We start from the raw sequence: 21,302 nt of genomic DNA, 5'->3' as shown, positions 1-21,302 counted from the left end.
GAGAGCTGGAGAAAGGGCCCTAATACACTATGAGAATCACCGTATCTTATTATACCCGGACTATACAGTGCTGGTGCAAAGACAGAGATCGTCCTACCAGGCAGTGAAGAAAAAGCTACAGACGGCACAAATCAAATATGCCCTCTTGTATCCGCCCGCCTGAAGGCCATCCACACTCAGAACCCCGGCCGGGGCAAAGGAGGGGCTGGCCCAACACGGGAGCAGCAGCGACAAGATCAAGAAGGAGCTTTGGCGACAGCTGGCTCCTTCCACGAAGACCTGCACAAAATTACTTCTGACTCGGAGGACAGTACACTCCATTCGGATTCAGACCATAGTGCAATCCTGTTCCCCACCATCACACCGAGAGCGGCTGATGACTTGATCGACAGTTGAGGGGGGCGAATGGGCTAAGAACACAGGAAATTGAAACTGAAAGCTTTGCCTTTGTGCTGGGTGAGATTCCAGCGCTGGTCGAACGATTGTATCCTTTCATTGGTATAGATCAATGTGTTTACTGGTGAATTACTATGCATTGTTGCTATTGTATGGAACGCTGCGTGCGCACTCTCCTCTTACAAACGCAGTGCGAGGAAACGCTTAGGTTGAGCGCTGCTGGCTATGGGGCTTTACAATTTCTACTGCTGTATTTGTTTATACTACTGACGTCACCCCTGCCATCCCAATGCCTAGTTTCTTCCCCCGGGAGATGGGGCACCGTTGAGCCACTGGACATGGACCATTCTGGAACTACGCCCAGACGCGAGGCTGGCTACCTCCCTATTGGCGTATGCACCATTATCTGTTTTGTGCTACTTGTTCATTATTGTTGGGCTCAGTGCAGTTTCGGTGCTGTGCAGAGTTTTGTTGAGGTTGTTTGGGAAGGGGAACTCCTGGCCAGCTCTGCCCTATTAGCACCACGTAGAGAAGTATACCACTTACATATCAGAACATGACAGGAACCGCTAGTACAACAGGGTCATATAACCTGCTCACATGGAACGTTCGGGATTGGGGGCAATCCAGAAAAGACACCGTATACATGCATTTCTCCTCAGACGGCGCACACACAGATAGTGTTCCTCTAAGAATCCCACCTAATTGACTCTGAAACGTAAAAGATGAGGAAAAAAATGGAGAGGACATACATACTCCACTTACTACTCTGCATTTGCTAGAGGGGCGACTGTTTGGGTGCGACATGGAGTCCCATTTGTGGAACTTGCGCGCCGAGTGGATGACCAGGGCCGATACATACTGGTGAAGGGCACTTTAGATGGCTCCCTGGTAGTCCTCTGGAGTATCTATGCCCCCAACTTCGACCAAGACCGATTCCTAAATCAGCTGAGCACTGTCTTGTCGGACTGGGACGGGATCCCCCTGGGTGCTGGGCAAGGACTGGAACGCAGTGCTGGACACTGGGTTGGACAGATCACACCCCCCCTCTATATGACACGAATGCTGGTAAGATAGCAGACCAATTCACTACATGTGCAACCGGGTGGTCACTGACTGATGCATGAAGAGGCCTTTACCCAACTCATAGAGAATACTCCTTTTACTCTCCAATACACAGCCTCCACATTAGGATCGACAGATTCCCGTGCTCGAACTCCATTATGCAGAAGGTCCACAGTTCCACATACCTAGCCAAGACGTTTTACGACCACAACCCACTAGCTTACATTTCATTGGGGCGTGGTACCCACAATTGCTTGAAGATGCCCCATTTCGCACTGCCCTGTCCAACACCATTACTAACTACATGACCGAAAACTGGAATACAGCATCCTCTAACTTAATTGAATGGGATGCCTTGAAGGTGGTGGCGACGACTGGACAGTTGGTAGGGGCTAGACAGGAAACGCACCGACGTCTGCTGGACATTGAGAGCAAATTGAATGTACTGATGAGGGAGGCAGTGTCCGACCCGGATACACGAGAGAGACTACAATCTACCCACATAGACCATGCGGAGACGCTGCGGATTATAGACTACAGCGCCTACCTCCAACGGAAACACACTGATGCGGACAGAGTGGGCACACTGCTTGCCCGCATAGTAGGGGACAGACCTGACTCACCACGCATTTCCAGTATCCGCACCCCGGTAAGACAGGTAGTGCACACACAAGGCAAAATAAATGCCGCCTTCCGTGAACACTTAGAGACGCTTTACAGCACCACCCCCGTGGAAGAATCCTCGATTACCGACTTCTTCAGAGATCTTCCCTTCCCGGTTTTACCAGAGGACGTTCAGAAAGACATTGATGGCCTAATTACTCAACAAGAAATCTGCGCTGCGATAAAGGGTCTAAACCGTTACAAGACTCCTGGAACGGACGGGCTCCCTGTTGAAATTTACCTTACGTATTCGGAGTCCCTAGTGCCCGCACTGGAGGCTGTCTACAAGACGGCCTTTGAGACTGGACACCTGCCAGATTCCACCATGCAGGCACTTGTCATGTCCATACCTAAGCCCTGGGCGAGACGGTTTGGAGTTGTCTAACTACAGACCCCTCTCTATGATCGCCACTGAATACAAGACCCTAAGTAAGGCCCTTGCCAACCGTATACAACTGCACCTTAATGCGCTTATTCACAGCGATCAGTGCAGCTTCCTCCCTAACCGCATCACCTCCCTAAACACCAGACAGCTACATGTGGTAATGGCGGCCACTCCGAGAGCTTACCGTCACGCAGGTTGCATTGCGCTGGACCTTAGACGGGCATTCGATTCCCTTTCTTGGGATTTCATGTTTGCGTTGTTGCAACGATTTGGGTTCCTGAATATCTACCTTAAATGGGTCAGCTTATTATATACATCCCCTACAGCCAGGGCCTGTACAGGCAACTATATCTCCAACCAATATAAAATGTATAGGGGCACACGGCAGGGGTGCCCTTGATCTCCCCTACTATTTGCATTGGCGCTAGAACCCCTGGCGCTGGCTCTTTGGAGATCGGCAAACCAGCTTGGCATCCGCATAGACAGGGTACATCACTTAATATCCATCTACGCGGATGATCTACTCCTATATTTAAAGGACTTGACTGCAGATAATGCTCCCCTCCCAGGTATACTCCCCACCTTCGAACGCCTTCCTGGACTGGCCATAAACCCAGGGAAGTCGGTTGGCTATTTCTTCCAAGACATGCCGCACATAACCCGCCTACAATTAGGCACTTATAAACTACCAGTGGCCCCCACTACCTTTAAATACCTCGGTATCTGCTTATATAGATCACAAGAGTACCAGATAGGGGGCAATATATTACGGGCCATAAGGGGAATCCGCGCTAGTGTTGGGTTTTGGACTTCCCTGCCCTTATCAGTAATGGGGAGGATCGCCATCATCAAAACGATGATGTTACCTAGACTCTTATATTATTTTGTGAACCTGCCCGTACTCCTCCCACAATCCATTTTTAATACGCTGAACACTGTATTGTCCAATCTTATTTGGAGCGTGGGTCGGAGACGCATTGGCCTTCGAAAGCTCCAGCTGCTGACGTAAAGTGGCAGTCTGGGAGTCCCGGACTTCCGGGGGTACTATGCCAGCCAGCTCCAATGGCTGTCTTATTGGACTGCAGGTAGGAACTTACACGAAATTGGATTTACTCAGCAGTGGCTTGATCGGGGTGAACTACACTCTCTTCTGTTGCTGAGGGCCAAGGTCCCCCTCTGATTGCCCCCTCTGTTACGAACAACCCTAATATGCTGGAGAAAAGCCCTCTCATACACGTCAACGGTGGCCCTCTACGCCCCGAACGTCCCCATACTGGGCATTCCTACACCACAAAGGAGATTCCCGCGGACCAGACTACAGGCTTGGACGGATGCTGGGGTGGAGGTGGTAGGAGATTTCTTTGGAGACGGCAATATAGTGGATCATAACTCATTTGTACAGGCTACGGGAGCACCGCTGTGTCTGTATCTCTTACACGCCACTGTGACACACTATATCAGAACCACGTGGGCCCCACAGAGGACTGAACCCCCATATCATACCTTAGTACATCTCTTATACTATATGGGACCGGTGGACATTTGGTGCGCTGGTTATACACTGGAATACAGGCACACGCATCAATAACACTTACATCCCTTAGGACACAGTGGGCGGAGGACACCGGGGAGATCACGGACCAAGCATGGAAACGTGTGTTGCAACACACCCAAAAAGGTGTAGCGTAATGAGAGGCTTAAATTCATACAGACGATGGTGCTTCATAGGTCCTACCTTACCCCGACAAGAATACACTGTATGTTCCCGGACTCCCCCCATTATTGCCCCCGTTGCAAAGGAGAGGAGGCGGACTTTATTCACATGCTGTGGTCTTGCCCTCACATAAAGGGTTATTGGGGAGAAGTGCGCCGCTCTCTAACTACAGTGACACATCCCCCGGTCCCGGATGAGGCACTCCACTGCCTTGTGGGACTTCGTAGGCCCCCTAAGAACTAAAAAGGTGGGACTAAAGTTCATAGACCTGGCACACATCCTGGCGATTTGAGTGCTCACGATGAGGTGGAAGTAGCCCAGGTGCCCAGCGGTCACTGTCTGGCAGTCGGACATGCTCCAATGGGGGAAAGCAGAGGGTGCTGCTCTCCGAAGGGAGAAGGAGAGAGGGCTGACAAAGCAGCACATCTCGCTGGAGTGTGAGGCCATGCTACTTGACCTGGAAGCACTGGAATTGTCCCTTGCGCAAGATACTAAGACCCCGTAGGCTATAAGGCTGCTTAGATTCCTAAGGATATTAGTCTCTGTTCCATTGACATGACAGGACTCTATCCGATTTATCGCTTCCTTCAGGAGAAGAACCGTAGGATGACCCCCGGCAACCATAGTGGCTGCCAGGATGGGACGGACCAGGAGAGGGTTGGGGGAGGGTGGAAGTCGGGGTTTGTTTATGTTACTAATAGTTTATATGAATACGCACTACTTTTGAAGATTCGCTGGAGATGCAACATGACCAATGCTTGATTAGTAACATTTCTAGCACTGAATTTGACCTTGATCAGTCTGTTTTACCATGTATGACAACAAATGGATAACTGTTACATGACCCATGTACGTGATTGATGAACAACCGGAAAAACAAAAAATGACTATGTAAAGGAATATTTTCCTAATGTACATGCTATAATGCGGTCATCAATAAAGTGTGTTAAAAAAATGAAAACATTGTCATCATGGCAATATTTTCCTACACGTTTTCGCTATATTTTGTTTTTTTTTATTTCAACAATAAGTTTCTTTGGAAAAACCTTACAGGGACTACACAAATGACCCCTTGCTGAATTCAGTCAAGTGATTAATACCATCTTTACCATTAACATATTCCATCTACCATGCAAAATAAACATTCTTTGCACTTTTTCTTTTCAGGCACAGTGAGCTATTCCCCACCCATTAATTGATTACAAGAATTGCATTACGGGTTTCAACACGCTCATTCATGTGCCTAATTTCCAAACATGTTGTATTGTCGGGTTGCCAGACACCACTCACGTGTATTCTTCGGTAAATAAATATTTAACAACATATTGTAACATGGTAGTTAGATGTTTAAATCCTCTTGTGAAACATTATGGTGATAGAATGCACAGCAATACATTGAAAATGTTAACACCTGAAGGAAACAAGTTGTGTAATTACTCTTTCAGAAGACTGAAGAGAAATCGCCAGAGCAGGTCTTAAGAACGCAATGAGACAATTCAGGTACTGTCTTTTGCTTGAATTTGGGCACCATCCAAAAAGTAGTTTTGTGTTTTTTCAAGAAGAGATTCAAGGTTAGCACGGTTACACCTCAAACCACAGAGTATATGATTATAGGATTACAATTTTTCCTAATTCCCTTTCACCGAGTACCAGGAGAAAATATTTTTATAAATCGACAGCTAAACAATTTTTAGGAACTAGATTGTATGGCAATAAATCCTACGAGTAATTCTCATACAGTTTTGGATTTCATATACATTTTTTATGCCACAGGTAGTGATTTTATAGGAACAATACAAAGCAGCAATACAAAATTAATCAACAGCAAACACCCTTTTGTGTCCATTATGATGCGAAGGTTTAATTTTGCTTTAGTCTTGTTTTTTTTCTATGTACACGTCAAACATATATGAGCTGTAAAAGGGAAAACGGAGATCAATGGGGTGCTCAAAGTTAATAAACAAGAACCCCAAACTCCTGACATTTCAAGAGGTGTCTAAACTGTACTACAGACTTCTGAACTAAATGCCCGAACCCCATCCTAGGTTTTTGTGTGTATATGGGGTCGATGCTACACACAAAAAAAACTAGGTGCAGTGTCAAACAATCCATGTAGAAAATATTAATGTAAAAAATGCGAAGTGCATTGCGTAAGCAATCACGAGAAGCCTATCGAATAATGCTACCCACTCAAGTACAACACTATAGACGGCTGTTTTCAGTTATGAATGTTTCATGCAAGGGACCTTTCCATCGAGTACCTTGAGCATTGTATATACAGCTCAGCTTTTCCTTTTGGGGTTATAAGCCCACTATGTTCCAAACCACCCAATTAGCACAATGGTACAGAGGGCCACCCAATTAGCACAATGGTACAGAGGCCCAAACATGGCCATTGGTAAATGTCTTAGATCACAAGCTTTTGCAAATACTGTACTTTAAACTACTCTCTATAGTATACAGTTCGTGGAGTGGTGCCCTTTGTCCTGCATATATAGGAAAGTACTGATTGTGACAAGTTAACCAGTTGGTAGCACTATTGGGCCAGCTTCTTGTGATTGGTTACGTGAGGCACTTTCTATTATTTAAATGATTATTTTCTGCATGAATTGTTTGTCACGGTTTGACACTACATCTTTTTCGTGTACCATCACCCCCATATAACAAAATAAAAAGCAAGGATTAGTGTACGGCCCGTTAGTTAAAAATTCGTCAAGGGACCTGTACAGTACAGTTTAGATATCTCTTTGGGTGTTAGGAGAGTGGGGGCCTTTGTTGTTGTGTATTGACTTTCTAGGTACAGCCTTTCTGCTAGTGAAATATTTGCTTAACTACAAATATGTACAATAAGGTAAAGATTAAAATATTAACCTAATAGGTCAGAGCAAAGAAAAAAAAACACAAATGGACATTGTGCAAGAAGATGATCACAAAAAGAGGAATGGAGTATGTAGCCAGCGAACATGGACTGTCCAGTCATAAAAAGAGAAGATCTGGCTATAATAGCAGTATCTTATGTATTTATGTTTATTAATACATATGCATCACACAAAATGCTATAGTGAAATCTAGGTAGCAATGAATTGTATAATACTTCATCTGTGTAGAGGAGATCCCTATTTAAAGAAATGATGTCCTCTCCCACACCTTGTAGCATGGTTCATCATCAAGCTTTTCCCCACATCTTCACCATATCACTGTATTGGGACGGGCTCCACCACATAGTAGAAGCTCAAGATATTATAACGAGGCATCAAATTGTTTTCAAAAACTTAAGTTAAAGAAACATTTCTGCCAAATGCTAGTGCTCAACATGGGTAAGCGGCCTTTGTTTGATCATAAAGATATAGCGCTGAGCACGTTTCAGAGTACTGTACAGTCAGAAAACAAAGAGGCCATCAAAAATTAGGGCTGGACAGTCAGCAAGATGTAGTTACAACAGGCATATAGGGTAATGATAGTTGAATATAGATGAAAGCAAGCCATCCGAGAAAATACACTGAGGTGTAAGACAAGAACTAGCAAGGAGTAAAAATGGAGACCAGAGAACAGCCTGGAGATGGCACACCAGTCCCATGAGATTAACCAGATGTAGATGTTTACCCAGAGCATATTCTTGAGGAGAGATTAACAACTTTGTAAAGAAAGAGAATTTCTAATATGAAGAGAGACCGCAGTCCAAATTCTCAGAGTACGATCAGAGAAAGATATGCATGGCATATATTTCTTAAAATTGTAGAGTGGAACATGGTCTTCTGCTTTTGCAGCACAAGGATACAGAGATTTCAAGAATAAAAAGATTCTGGGAGAGATGCTCAGGAGCTTGCACATTCGTAGTTTTGGATGCAAGGCAGGCAGACCATTCTCATGGAGCAGCATGGCTGGATCTGGAGCTACTTACGGTAGGCAAGTGCAAGTGGTGATGTGATCTCTTTCTAAGAGTTTGTGAGAAATCTGGCAGCAACATGACGAGCAGCCCTAACTGAGGAAAGTCTGTTTTATGGTAGGCCAGTGAGGAGAGCAAATCCATAGTCAAGTCAGGAGACTAGAAACAGCCTCAGGTGCTACCTTAAAATCCTGGCAGAAGATAGGTTTTAAACTTCTTGTATTTTGTAACATGGAATCTGACAGATTTATCCAAGCATGAATGCACCCTTTGAGGTATAGGTTTGAGTCAAGAAGGAAATCCAGGGTTTAACAGTGGTAGTCAGCTTGGGAGCAATATCTGCCTACTTTAATGATCTAACCCACAGTATATTGGTTACGGGGTTAGGCTTTGGGAGAAAAAATTCAGATGCCCTTGCCCCATTCAACTGCTTATGCTATGCAAAAGGATTTTATCATGGAGCTGGATTAGGAAGAATCCAATCTTAGTTAAGCATGGGTGTCATCAACACAGTCACGAAAAGATAATGACAAGATGGTTAGTAATTTTCACTGAAAAGTTTGGCAGAAACTAAATAGAATGGGTGCTAAGAATGAACGATAAAAGACATTGCAAGCAATTGAAGTCGGATCAGATAACTTTGTTTAGGTCATCGGAAAAGAATGAGGAAAATTGGTTGGAATTGGAACGTATTGCATCAGAAAATGATCTACTTTTCTAAGATTTGATCATTTCAAAAAGCTTCTTAGATCTGCTTTTTGAGAAGTCGAATTGAAATTTCAGAGATGCTGCTTGCAGTCTTTTCTTTTAGGCAGGCGTTGGGTTAGTGGCAGAGGAGTTTTTGTGACTGTCTACAAAATGTTAAGCGTTTTTAACAGAGAAGAGGGTACCTTCAAGACCGAGGCCATATTATTCATGGTTTTCCTGGAGAGAGAGACAGAGAGGGCTAATATCATTGATGGCCAAAAAAGATCCTCTCGCTGAAGAATGTGGTTATAGGTTAAAGACAAATGATGTTATAAGTTGAAGACAATAACAAAGAAAGAACAGAGTAAATTCGAGATAGGCCCTACCCTACTATTCATGTTTGCGGACATCAAATAATATGAGAATGCTTACAGCTATTTAGACAAGGTAGGAGCAGTAAGGTTGTTAAGAGTTTATTTGGTACACAATGTTTATTTTTTCCCATGATAAGGCTACTAAAATTAGGAGAAATGTAAGGTTTCTCCATGAGATTAGAAAGACCCATAGCAGGATATATATATTGGGTTACTGTAACTGATTTAAAGTTCAATGTTACTTATAACAAAATTAAAATTATATTCAGAGATTCAGTAATACAGGAGTTTCTGTTACACTCAATCTCCAAATCTACCGAGTCATAAAAAGGGCATGCGCAACTATGTAGTTTCAATGCAAAAGCGTTCACTGTATCTACTCTGCCATACATTTCACTTGCAAAGTCGAAAGCATGAAAGGCGGCTCAATATCCGTTTGCATAACAAAAACAATAAAATACTGGGATTAGCATTCTGTTAATGCGGTGTATTATTTGCATCTTTCGGGGTTTCAGATTGTTTTAGCTATCGAGTATCTTGGATGCCGAACTTTTAATACTGTATCTGATTTTGCAGAAACACAGATGATAAATACGTACGATTGTGTAACGCCTGGTATGATACTATTTGTTATCTTGTGATATGTTGAAAATCTCTTCTAATAAAAAAAGTTGATGAGAAAAAAAACGCTAAAAAACTTCACATATCTTACAATTCTCGACAGACATGTGAGAAGACATCATTACAGTGCCCCAAGGGGAAGTGGCCTTCGGCGCCCACCTGTCCTAGTGATGCTACGTTGACCTAGGGCACGGGCACCGTGAAACCTCAGCACAACTACTCGCTAATCAGGCAGGAAGCAGGCGGGGGCAGGGACACCTGCCCCCTCCCAAAGCACCAGTGTTCTCACAGTCAGCAGGCGGAAGCGAGCCGCGCTGCACGAGCCCTTCCCATTCACGGCTGCCATCCCAGCGGAAGGGCAGCGCGGCGCTTCCCTGCCAGGTGGCATTATCCGACCCCAGCAAACAATGGAAACGGGCACGCAGCGGATCTGCCCGACGCCCGGGTAAATCCAGGGCAAAGCGCAGCATTACACCATCTGAGGAGTATTTGTGTTTGCGCGGCACTAAACCCTCATTCTTTCAGGCACCCCTTCAGCCCCCGTATCCTATCCGTCAACCGACTGAGCAGACTGTGGAGAATCCTGGTGCACCCTGCTTTTGGCATATTTCGTGTACAGTTACATACCTGCGGCATGAGTGGCTGATAGCGCTTTGACTGGAGCCTACTGGGACCTTCTTGAGTTATTTTGTGAATATCCAACGGTCCTTGGATGTGACTGGAGTGAGTCTTCAAGCACATGGACCAACTAGAAAACTACGGGGCATTTCCGCTTCCTCCTTAAAGGGCCACATTTACTATTTCTCCTTAGAGGGCCAGGACAACCCCACCAGAAAACCGTGTGCAGCTGGGCCCCGATACACACCTGTAACGCAACACACACAAGACATAAAAACGCCCCCCTCTTGTTTCAAGACAGAGCAGTATCGCGCGCCACTCGCACATGGGTGAAAACTGAAAAATAATTTAGGGTTGTGACAGTGTTTTCTGGCTTTCCCTTCTGGAAGGGGCAGTTAAATACCAGCATACGGTTTAGTTCACAATCAAACTATATAGGTGGCTTAACTTGGTGACTCACGGAAAAGGGGACCGGGGCTGGGACCAGACTTAAGTTGAAAGCCTCTTAAGACAAGGGAGTGTCAACAAAGTAGATCACCTGAGCAGTGAAAGAATGGCTTAGCTTCAAGGTTCGCCCTTGGGACAAAGGAATGAAGTTTGTACTTTCCACCCATTTGCAGCTGTGCCCAAGACGCACAGATATCTGAACCAATAATCTCTCCTACAGTTTTGGATTTGAAATATCCAAACAGCAACAAACCGTGTTTTATATGCCACTTTAATAAGCAATCACCACCTACATAGCAAAACAAGGTTAGATGTCTAAAAGAACTGCTTTTAGGGTAACAGCTCCATAAGCGGACAGGCAACTGAATTTAGCATTACTTTGGCTCTTTACTGGCCAAGCATCTATATGTTAGAGCACTGGTTCCCAAACTCTTTAGAACCACAACCCACTTTATAGAACGACAAGCTTTCACGACCCACTTATCTTTAATGCACATGAGGAGGGGTGATTTTTTTAATGTAACTAAAGCATCGTATGGCAGCAAACTGTCATTTACAGACAGCACATTTTCAACTGAAATGGCCTCTAACTTTGCACAGACACAGTTTTACTGATGAAACTATATAGCATACAGCATTCAAATGATAATATGTGGAAATGGGGTTTCTGTGAATAGCTATGGTTTGTGGAGCGCCAATTAAAGTGGCTTTATCTATTTTGATCCGATTAAAAACTGTTTCCACACATCAAAATTACAACAACAAAAAACGTACTTCACTTTTGCTTTGATATCTGCTGAATGCATTCCGTTTATTTACAGGTATTTACATTTTGTTGTGTGTTGCAAAAAAAAAAAAAAAAACAACAACAACCACCTAAGATTGTCACTAAATTCACTTTCACAACCCCTCTCACTTGGCAGGCAGAGAAAGAAAAGTGACCACCAAACCCACGGTAAAAGAATAAGCAGGAACTTGTCAGAAGACATAGCCTGACATTTGACCTCTGTCGTTGAAGTACAGCAAATGTAACAAAATCAACAGAATTTAAAGGCATCTTTACTTATTGCTCTGAATTTTTGACTTTTTCAACCCACCAAAAATCGGCTAAAAGAATAACTATTTTCGATACAACTAGTTAATGGCGAGAGTTTTTTTTGGATTGGGAGTCTAATGTGTCTTTAACTGTACATGGTACCTTTATACAGCACTTCCTCTGCGCTTAGACGGGTCTGTGCTAACTCCCTTGCAATGTCTTCCAGCACCAAGTACTCAACATTCAAAGGCTGTTCAACAGAGGCTGCAGCACTGGCAGTGGTAAGCTCAATACCACCAGGGCTACCTCCTCGTGCTGCGCTTTTACTGCCACGTCCAACCAAACACAACAGGAGTTGGTACAGTACACCATTAGTTTTCTCCATTTTCAGTGAGTGAACTTTTTCCTAGCCATCTAATCACTCACAAAATGATGCTCAGACAGACCTAGTCTTTCGAAGGGGTTATCCACAGTAAGAGGCCGAGCCTCCACCACTCCAGTAAAATAAAAGCATATTATGAGGTGGTACTAATGCACTCAGCCAAGTCACTTGTCTAATCCATTTCCAAAAAGCGGAACTTCACTGTTTTATTGTCATCGAGGGAAGAAAGTATGGGACCATTGTGCCTGGTGTTACGAATGATAATGCTAGCCTTGAAGCAGTGGGAGGTTGTTTTGGGCATCTCTGCACATGCACACCCTAAATCACATGATCAGATGTAGCGAGAGAGGGCTTGAAGCAACTGTCTCTAAAATAGGACATCAACCTACAGCGGTCTCTAGATAAGAACTCTTCTTCAAGGAGCCATCTTCTCTGGTTGGTGTGTGGATTTCTTTTATTGGAAGAGACTGCTGGCAGTGGTAGTCGCCTCTAACAAATGAAGTTCTTCCCTACATAAAAAAAAATATTGGACTTGTCCTTCCAAATGATTTATATGCATATTTAATGAGGTGAAAGCTAAAACGGTTGCCACTTCAAGCTCACACAAATTTCTCCTCCAGCTGAGACCCACCGAAAGCAAAGAGGCACAGGTTAGCTGTGGTGTGCGTGGAATGGTGTGCTTATAAATCCACTGCTGTACTGCGAATATAGTGGCTGCACATCTCTTTGTGACAGTGACCTTCTAAAGTAAGAAATGCAGCAACTGTTCATGCAGGCATGTAGCACTGGTGGCTGTCTCCACACACAAAAGAATTACCTCTAGCAACCATACGAGGGAGCGGTCACTAGAGGGAACTGCAGCAGTCACCGCACTAGGCCATGACTTTAGTCTGTTCACCTTAGATTATATTGTCTTCTGTCATTCCAGGCAGGGCACCTATGGACACCAGGGAATAATGTTGTCAAATCATCTATCATTTACAATTCTGATTCAACTCCACTGCATTCTTCATGTGTGGCATGAAGCTAGCCTCGAACGCAGGGCTCTGATTACAGAAGCACACAGTAACTTCACTAACCCCTTCAGTGGCAAGCAACAACAACTGTTAATACCAAAAACATAGGTGCTAAACTTTAAAAATGATGAATGGTGCACAAGTCCCAGCCCTCTGGAGCTCATTTCTGAACAGCTATTCCTACGATAATAAAACGTTGAGGTCACCCATCAAACTGGTCATAAAGGATTTAGTTCGGGGGGGGGGAGGGGGGGGGTCACAGGGCTCTGTGGACACTGAGTATGGTGGTGATAAAAGGCGAAACAGACTACCAGTCCTATCTCGATTCTGACACACACCGTGTGAAACATCTTCATTAGGCTCTTTCTTGAAGCTCTTGTTCAGCCTCACTGTGGCCTCAGGGGTGGAAGCATGCACACTGCACTCCAGCTCAAAGGGTGGTGCTGTGTACAAGGACATGGGCGAGCTCCAAGCTGCAATTAAAAAAAACACACCTCCCACCCACACCAACTCCCAGAAGTGAGGGGAGGAAAAATGCAATTTCAAGTCAGCAGGAACACGCTGGGAATTAAAAGAATGTGAACCGTGCGGGGGATGGGAGAAACAACATAAGTTTAACCTTCAGTGGGAACACCTTCAGAGAGGCACCAGATCGTACTCGTGCAGCAACATATTGAATAAGCCCTAACATAGGGGTTTTATAAGGACAGTCCGCAATGACTATGGCAAGAAACACTCTGAAAATGTCAAATAAGGGCAGGCAGGATAATCTGCACTGACAATACAAGAAAGTAAGCGACTCCTGTATATAACTAGTGCGCGGATAATGTAGTGTTTCATCTGTGTGAAGCAGGTATGGTGATAGAATTTCAATCCGCCTGTGCTCCGTGACATTTATTAGTGCTGTAGGGCTAATCATAAAAAGGCGGCTGTATTTCGCGCGCGAAAGGCGGGATGCCTCTCATTTACATACATGCGTACTATATAAGGAAATAAACTAGCATACATTTTTGTTTTTAGCAATGCCATCATCTATTGTGAGTCCAATGAAGCAGTTAAAATGACTTGCTTTAGAGCAGCTACCAGCTCATTTACTTAATTACACTTGTGATTGTTTTTATTATAACAAAGTAAAAATTACTTTTTCTACATTTAAATCTTTTCAGCATGTGAAATTGTATTTTAATTTTTCAACATCCATAAAGGCTCCAACTCATTTTTAATCATTAATGACAGCAGTATTTCTAGCGTTTCAAGGAAAAAGACTCATAGTAATGCTGAAACAGGTTTTGCACAAGTGAATAGTGAGTGAGGACAAAAATGTTGGATGGATTTATACACAAGCCATTCACCAAATTCATAACATAATAGATGTCTATCAAACGAAAAACTGTCTACAGCTTCAGCTAAACCATGCCTAGAGAAATCTGAATGGGGAAAAGTAATTTTGGTCCACCGTTCTTGTTATTAGTCAATCCACACCAAACCTTCATGGAGTGGTGGGTTATATGTGGAATATGTTTCTTGGGAGATTCTCAAGCAAAGTTGTGAGCAAAACACAGAACCATCACTACAGTCATATTTGCCCACTCTGCAAGATACGTTATGGTTCTTCTTTACAAGATCATGTATGAAGCTACTTTACAAAATCTCAGGTGATGTGTCCAGTGGTTACCCTACTCTGCAAGTAATTTTTTGGTTTGAGGGTCGCAAGATACGGGTTGTTGACAGCAAAGAGTGGTTTGGGGCAACATTACAGGAGAGACTAAGGAACCAAAGGCACAATTAAGAGGACCCCAGTACAGAAGCTCCAGAACGGCTACCTCACTATCAAGAGCTCTCAACACCGATCAACCGGCTGTCCAGGGCACACAACAACTTAAGGAAACCTCTCATGCAGCTCTACAAGGCACCCTCTAAAAGGCTTCAAGCACCCCTACTGTTCAGGGCTCCTTCTCTCGTTTATTTTCCCCAGTACACTCTCAAGCGAGCATATACATCCTCCTGCATAGCTCCTCGATGTGTACTGGAAGCTAAGGCCCAAGACTGGATTTGTAATCAATATGTCTGCTGCTGGAGGCTATGCATTTCTTCACAGAACACGGTTAAGGACGTAGGAGCTTACTGCTGAAACACGATACATATACCAAACTTTGCAAGCGAAGGGAAAAAGCATGATAACCTTATGCAATAGGATACTCTGGTATATCCTTTCCTGCCGCTGACCAACCATCGCATCTAAAACAGTGACGCCCCTCAAAAAAGAAAGGTCACAAAAACTAACTCTATGGTGAGCGAAGGAGATCAATCTAATACAAGGGACTTCAAATTCAAACAAACTCAGACATACTTCCGGCAAATTAGGTGCCCACCAGGATACCAACAAGTGAGGTGGTCATAGACAAACCACTTGCTCAGGTTCAGACCACACAGATACCAACCACTCTATTGTTACTTTCAGTAACAATAGAGCAAAGACTTTCTAGTTTTCTTGGCATACAGTAGCTTAGACAGACTTTTCAAAATCTACACTTTACTCAATGAGTACACCGTTTATGCAGTCCCACCAAGTCTTGATTATAGCGGACAGTGGCACACCAGACAAAAAGTAAAAGTATTTTCCAGTATCGCATTGATGGTATATTTATAAAACACAAGCATTATTGGTGAGCTTATTCACAATACTACAAAATCAATGCTTTTATGTCCCACCACAGTAGACATTCACAGTGGTTAAGATCTCTTTTTAGCAACTACTGCCTTCACCTGGTTAAAGCTCAACAAACTTTATACCCATGGATGACAAACATGCTACTTACTGCATAACCCCACAGAACACAAACAATGCTACACTGAAGTGAATACTAAGTGTATGTAATAGATGCTGAATTGACGAGGTAGACCCGATCAACCTCCCTCCCTGTAGGATTGACTCTCAAAATCTAACACCAAGGATATTTTGTTGACTGAAGCAGAATCTACACAGATGTAAAGAAGTAACAACTGGGTCTTCCTCCATCAATCACATTGCAGGCTTGCCTATCATTAGGCTCTGATATCACCGGTACCAACCAGGTGATGCTTACATCTCTCCATGGACATCATCGACATTCTACAATTGGTTCCCACTCAAACCTTCCTGGTCTAAAACAATGGGCACAGAAGGGGTCCTCCAAATCCCAATCATTCCTACCACTTTGAGGGTTTCACTGGGATCCGTACTTGCCCGTTATTTGCATCCTGCACAATGACACTGCTGTCCACCAAGATGCCGTGTACAGTCAGCTATACATTTGGAGAAGTGTGGCTCAATGATTAGAGCGGCAGACCCTGATGCAGAGGTCTAGCCGGGGACCAGGGTTCAATTCCCTGCCTCGGCGGGTCTTGGGCTCAAAATTCCACGGACCTGATAATTCTTGCCTTGGTGCCTATTCCTATCATGGAGTCCCACTCTGCAACTCTGGGCAATAGCTTGCTTAATCTCCACAACGGCCCCCAAAACGCTATGGATGCCTGCCTCCACCTTGGGGGTGCCCAGGAGTGGATGCCTCACAGGGAAAGCCAGGATGAGTTCCACAGCGGTATTCGTACAAGCGCCTTGAGACCCTTGCGGGTGAGTAGTGCGCTATACAAGTATCAATTTACAATTTTTACATTAAAGAGTCAGAAGCTAGCAGCATCCGTAAACTCAGAGACTGCCTTTTAAATCATGTAAACCTGATGTAAACCTGATGTCTGTAATGTTTCCGAAACTCAACACACCAAACTTGTTCTTATAAACAGAGGAACCCAGGGCCTCCTCGTAGAGACTCAACATTCTGAACTTAGATAACTTACTAAAGCGCTGGTCTTCTCATTGACCCTTTTCTGCTGTTTAAGGTTCACCAGAAAATTTAATCACAAACAGCATGGGTCCAGGTTACATCACTGGCCAAGAAGAGCATTTATAAGGCCACTGAGGGAACAGATACAAAATCATTGTACCTCAGCTCTGCCTTCGACAGAGTTAATTGTTCCAAACTATGGTCCATGATGGCTCAGATGGGCGCAGACTCTGCACTAATCAATTTTTTGTATAATTTACACAAAGATCTCTCAGCTCGTGTCAGGTTTGGTCCTAACAGGGAATGTACTGAGCACTCTAAACTGTGTCAGGAGTTTTCTTACAAGACTTCTTAACCTTTTCATTGATTTTATAAATAGCCTTGACCTCTCTACCAACTTTTCGAAATCACATATAATGAAGGTCGGTCCGCCCAATACGAAACCTATGAAATTTGGAGTAGATGGTCATTACGTCAGTCAGGTAGATTAATTTAGATATCTAGGGGTCCAGCTGGACTATGGTCTAAATTGGCACACACTTATAACTCAGAATGTGATGTCTTTTAACAGAGCTACGTTTAGCATTGGTGATTTCTCCCACCGGCGTGGGAGCACCCACAAAAATCGGTTTTATAAATTTTCAGGGCTATGTCCGTCCCACTAGTGAGTTATGCAGTGGAATTTGGGGCTATGGCACAGTCACCCAGATTCAAGTAGCAGACAATACATTTTTAAGGGGCCTTTTGGGAGTCCCGCAAAGTGTACCCTATGAAATTATCCATGAAGAACTGGGATTACGTTACATCATTGTCTGAAATTTGATAAGACCTCCTTGATTCCATGGGTGGTCTATATTTCCATTAATATAAAGTCTTTATGGAGGCCCGATTTATATGCTAATCCCAGTAGTATAGTTAGCTCTGATCACAAATGGGTTGCAGCGGCATTTATGGATATGACAGCAGCGGACCCGAAAGACTCTGCTAGATTGAAACCCTTTGTGCAACATGCGATTTTAGTGACAACTGTAAGCAATCTAGAACCCTATTTGACCTGGAACATGAAACGTCACCAGTGACGTTTACTGATATATTTTAGGTTGAACTTATTCCCACAATTAGTTTCTTTTAACCATAGCTGTTTTAAGGATTCGGAATTGTCCTTATGGAACTGTGACATTGTCTTGGTCAACAACACACTACATATTGTTAAGGGTTGTCCGAAAAATAATAACTCGCAACACAAGTTTTTGCCACCAATCTTAAAAAACAATGAATTTTACTCAAGTCTGGCCGTCTCTACAGAATTTACAATTTTTAAACTCACCTACAGTAGGTTTCTTTCTTATATGTTATCTTTCTGGGGGTTTTAAAGCAAGTGTGTATATGAGGATGTCAATTTCTGCCTTTTTTAACTGCCTTGTCTTTTATGATTTCATTTCTAGAATCGAAAAAGGGATTACGTTATGTTTATTAACCCCGGGCAGGTAGCTCCGCTTCGTCAATGGAGTTTGCAAACTTTTGCCCATTCCGCGCTCCGTTCCAAACGTTGAGTTTAAGCAAAAACTTCCCTCTGTGGCAGAGAGGAGTTAGCCAGCCCCAGACCCTTTACCCTCCCAAATTAATAAAAAAAAATAAAAAGAAGCTACTATATGGTGTTTTTTCACAGGAGAAGGACGGCAAGGACGGCAAAGACGGCGAGGAGCAGGAAGGTGAGCGGCCGGCGGAGGCAGTCACGCAGGTAAGTGCCTTCTTGTTTATTAATTTGGGAGGGAGCGTATTTCTACAGTTTTTTTTCAAACTCCGTGGAAATACAGATAGGGGCACTACGCCCACCCTTAATTTATGTTATGATACAAAATCTGACAATAACTGCAATACACCCTTAATTTATGTTATGATACAAAATCTGACAATAACTGCAATGTTCGACTCACTAAAAAGGTTCAAAGTTGCCAATTTTATAGAGCTGTAAAAAATGTGGTTCAGTACTCTAACGGGCCCAAAGATTATTTTTTGCTAAACACATGGATGGAGCGCAGCATTAGACATTTTGAAGACCACTGTCCCAGATGAATATGTAGCTCTGATGTGGAGGGCGCATATGGTGCTGATATCTATAAAGCTCAGGTGTCCTATTGTTTTAGGTGTGAAACGTATAAGTAAACACAATAACTTTATTGATCTTCAGATTCAAGTGGACAATTTTTATTGATGCAAAACCGCTGATGCGAAAGGCATGAAAGTCAACATGCATAGGTTGACACGCATCAGTGATAAACTAAACTCTACGATCCATGACACCCATGAACTTGTAAGCTGATACTACATGTGATCTTCTTAGGATATGGTCGGAGGATTTATTTGTGCATATTGTGGCAAAAAAACACAAAATAGCACAACACAATCCTGCACGAAGTTTGGAGACGCAGCTAAAGAGTTCCTGCAGGGTTTTGGTTGACTCAGATTTCTCCAAAAAGTTACACTTTATCAAAGTTCCTTTCTGTATTTCAAATTTCTGTTTCTACAGCATCTGCCTAATGAATCCTAAGAGGCAGTATGTATCTGACCTCATTCTTTAGTCAAGTATCAATTCTTAGGAGTCACTCTTGATGATCAACTGATTAAAAAAACATGCACTGCTTACACGCAGGCCACATAACACACACGAGTGTCATAAACTTCAAGCCGAACAGGTAACAACTTCTGTATATACTTCTCATTACAAGCAGAACTACTTACCAACACCTAAAATTACCACATGCCGCACACTTCTCACATTAATGCATTCCCAATACATCTGAGCACCGCCCCAAAACGACTCCAAAACAGTGCCACCCTTCACCGGGCACCTCTCAGGATACCAAATCTCTAACACTTTACAATACCACCTGCCCAAGAAACTCTTCTGACAGTAGTAACACCACCCAAATAAATGCACCCAGCACCGCACTCACCGTGATGGTCACCTCGTGCTTCTTCAGTCTGGATTTGAGGCTCTTCATGGCTTTTCGAGTAAGATTTACTTCCGCTTAGCTCTCCCAGCCCCGGGAAAGCCTCCGGTTTCATGCGCCTTTGATCCCCAATTTCCTCCGAGAACCGGGAAGTTCCCCGATCTCCTCTTTTAAACTCCCAGGTCTCCCCTCTCCCGTTCCTGGCACAGCCTTTCTGACACTCGGTTTTCTGAGGTCTCCTCAGTGTCGGACAGCACCCTCTGTCTTTGAGAACACCCGCCACCCTCCTCCCCTGCTTTCGCCCCCCAGCCCTCCGCGCACGTCTGACAGACCCTCCTACTCTGGGGCTGCTGAACTCCACCACTCCGCTGACTAACCGCCTAGAAGCAACAAGAGACCAACTTCCAATCACGCGTCGCAGCCCTGGTGACGAAGTCAACGTGAACCAATCGTACGCCTGGAAAAGGTACCGACTGCTCCATAAAAGTTTTTCAATTCGCTTTCATCGGGAGCGCTGCACCTTGGCGGCAGAGGCGGGGCCGTGACGTATCTACAGGCAGGTGAACTACATGGGGCGGGCCAACGACACCAGATGTGTGATCGGAGTCATGGCGTCATTGGAGACAGAGGGAGCGGGGTGCTTATGACGTCACTACTAGTACTGACACTTGAAGGTAAAATGGGAGGCTGACGATGCCATATTACGTACTAGCGATATTAAATCACGAGAGGGAGTTGCCTTTTGAGGGAAAACTTAAAAGGCCGAGCTTTGTGGAGAGATTCTGATTTATTTCCTAATGGTTCAGGGGAGTAAATGTGCGGTGGGTAGGATTGTATTAACTGCCACGTGGCACAATGTCTCTCGCGACAGTTTTAGCCAGCCCTTTGTTTTATGCCAAACAACAATTTATTCGCAAACCGAAGATGGACCTTACTTGAATAACTAGTGTTACAAATGCCTTTGCATCATTAGTGCTGTTGTCTAAACTGTCGTACCTGACAAGGGGCCTTCACTATGGAGTGCTCTCTTCGATTGCAATTAACTTTATCGGGTTGTACATCTTGCCGAGTTCTACAGCAAACCCTTTATATGTGCACTTGCACTGGCGCTCCCTCATCGATGCTCCAGGCAGTGAGAACATGGAGTATGACAAGGAGACACTACACATCACAGGAGATTAAACGGAATGTATCTAGTTATAAGCGATCAAAAGCAAATATAAAAATACATAAA

The 21,302-nt window shown here is 43.9% G+C and overlaps 1 protein-coding gene across 3 annotated transcripts in view; it reads right to left on the bottom strand.

Moving 5' to 3' along the window:
* Positions 1–20,478, bottom strand: part of UACA (uveal autoantigen with coiled-coil domains and ankyrin repeats) — a 403,907-nt gene extending 383,429 nt beyond the window's left edge. For all 3 annotated transcript variants that reach the window (XM_086957925.1, XM_086957928.1, XM_086957929.1), the window contains exon 1: positions 20,072–20,478. In XM_086957925.1, coding sequence (XP_086814051.1) covers positions 20,072–20,119 — 48 coding nt within the window. In that variant the 5' untranslated portion in view covers positions 20,120–20,478. The remainder of the gene's footprint in view (positions 1–20,071) is intronic.
* Positions 20,479–21,302: the final 824 nt, after the last annotated feature.

The sequence above is a fragment of the Lissotriton vulgaris genome, chromosome 2_1 (assembly GCF_964263255.1).
Source record: "Lissotriton vulgaris chromosome 2_1, aLisVul1.2, whole genome shotgun sequence".
In the NCBI taxonomy this organism is placed as follows: Eukaryota; Metazoa; Chordata; class Amphibia; order Caudata; family Salamandridae; genus Lissotriton; species Lissotriton vulgaris.
This window is presented reverse-complemented; position numbering and strand designations above follow the sequence as displayed.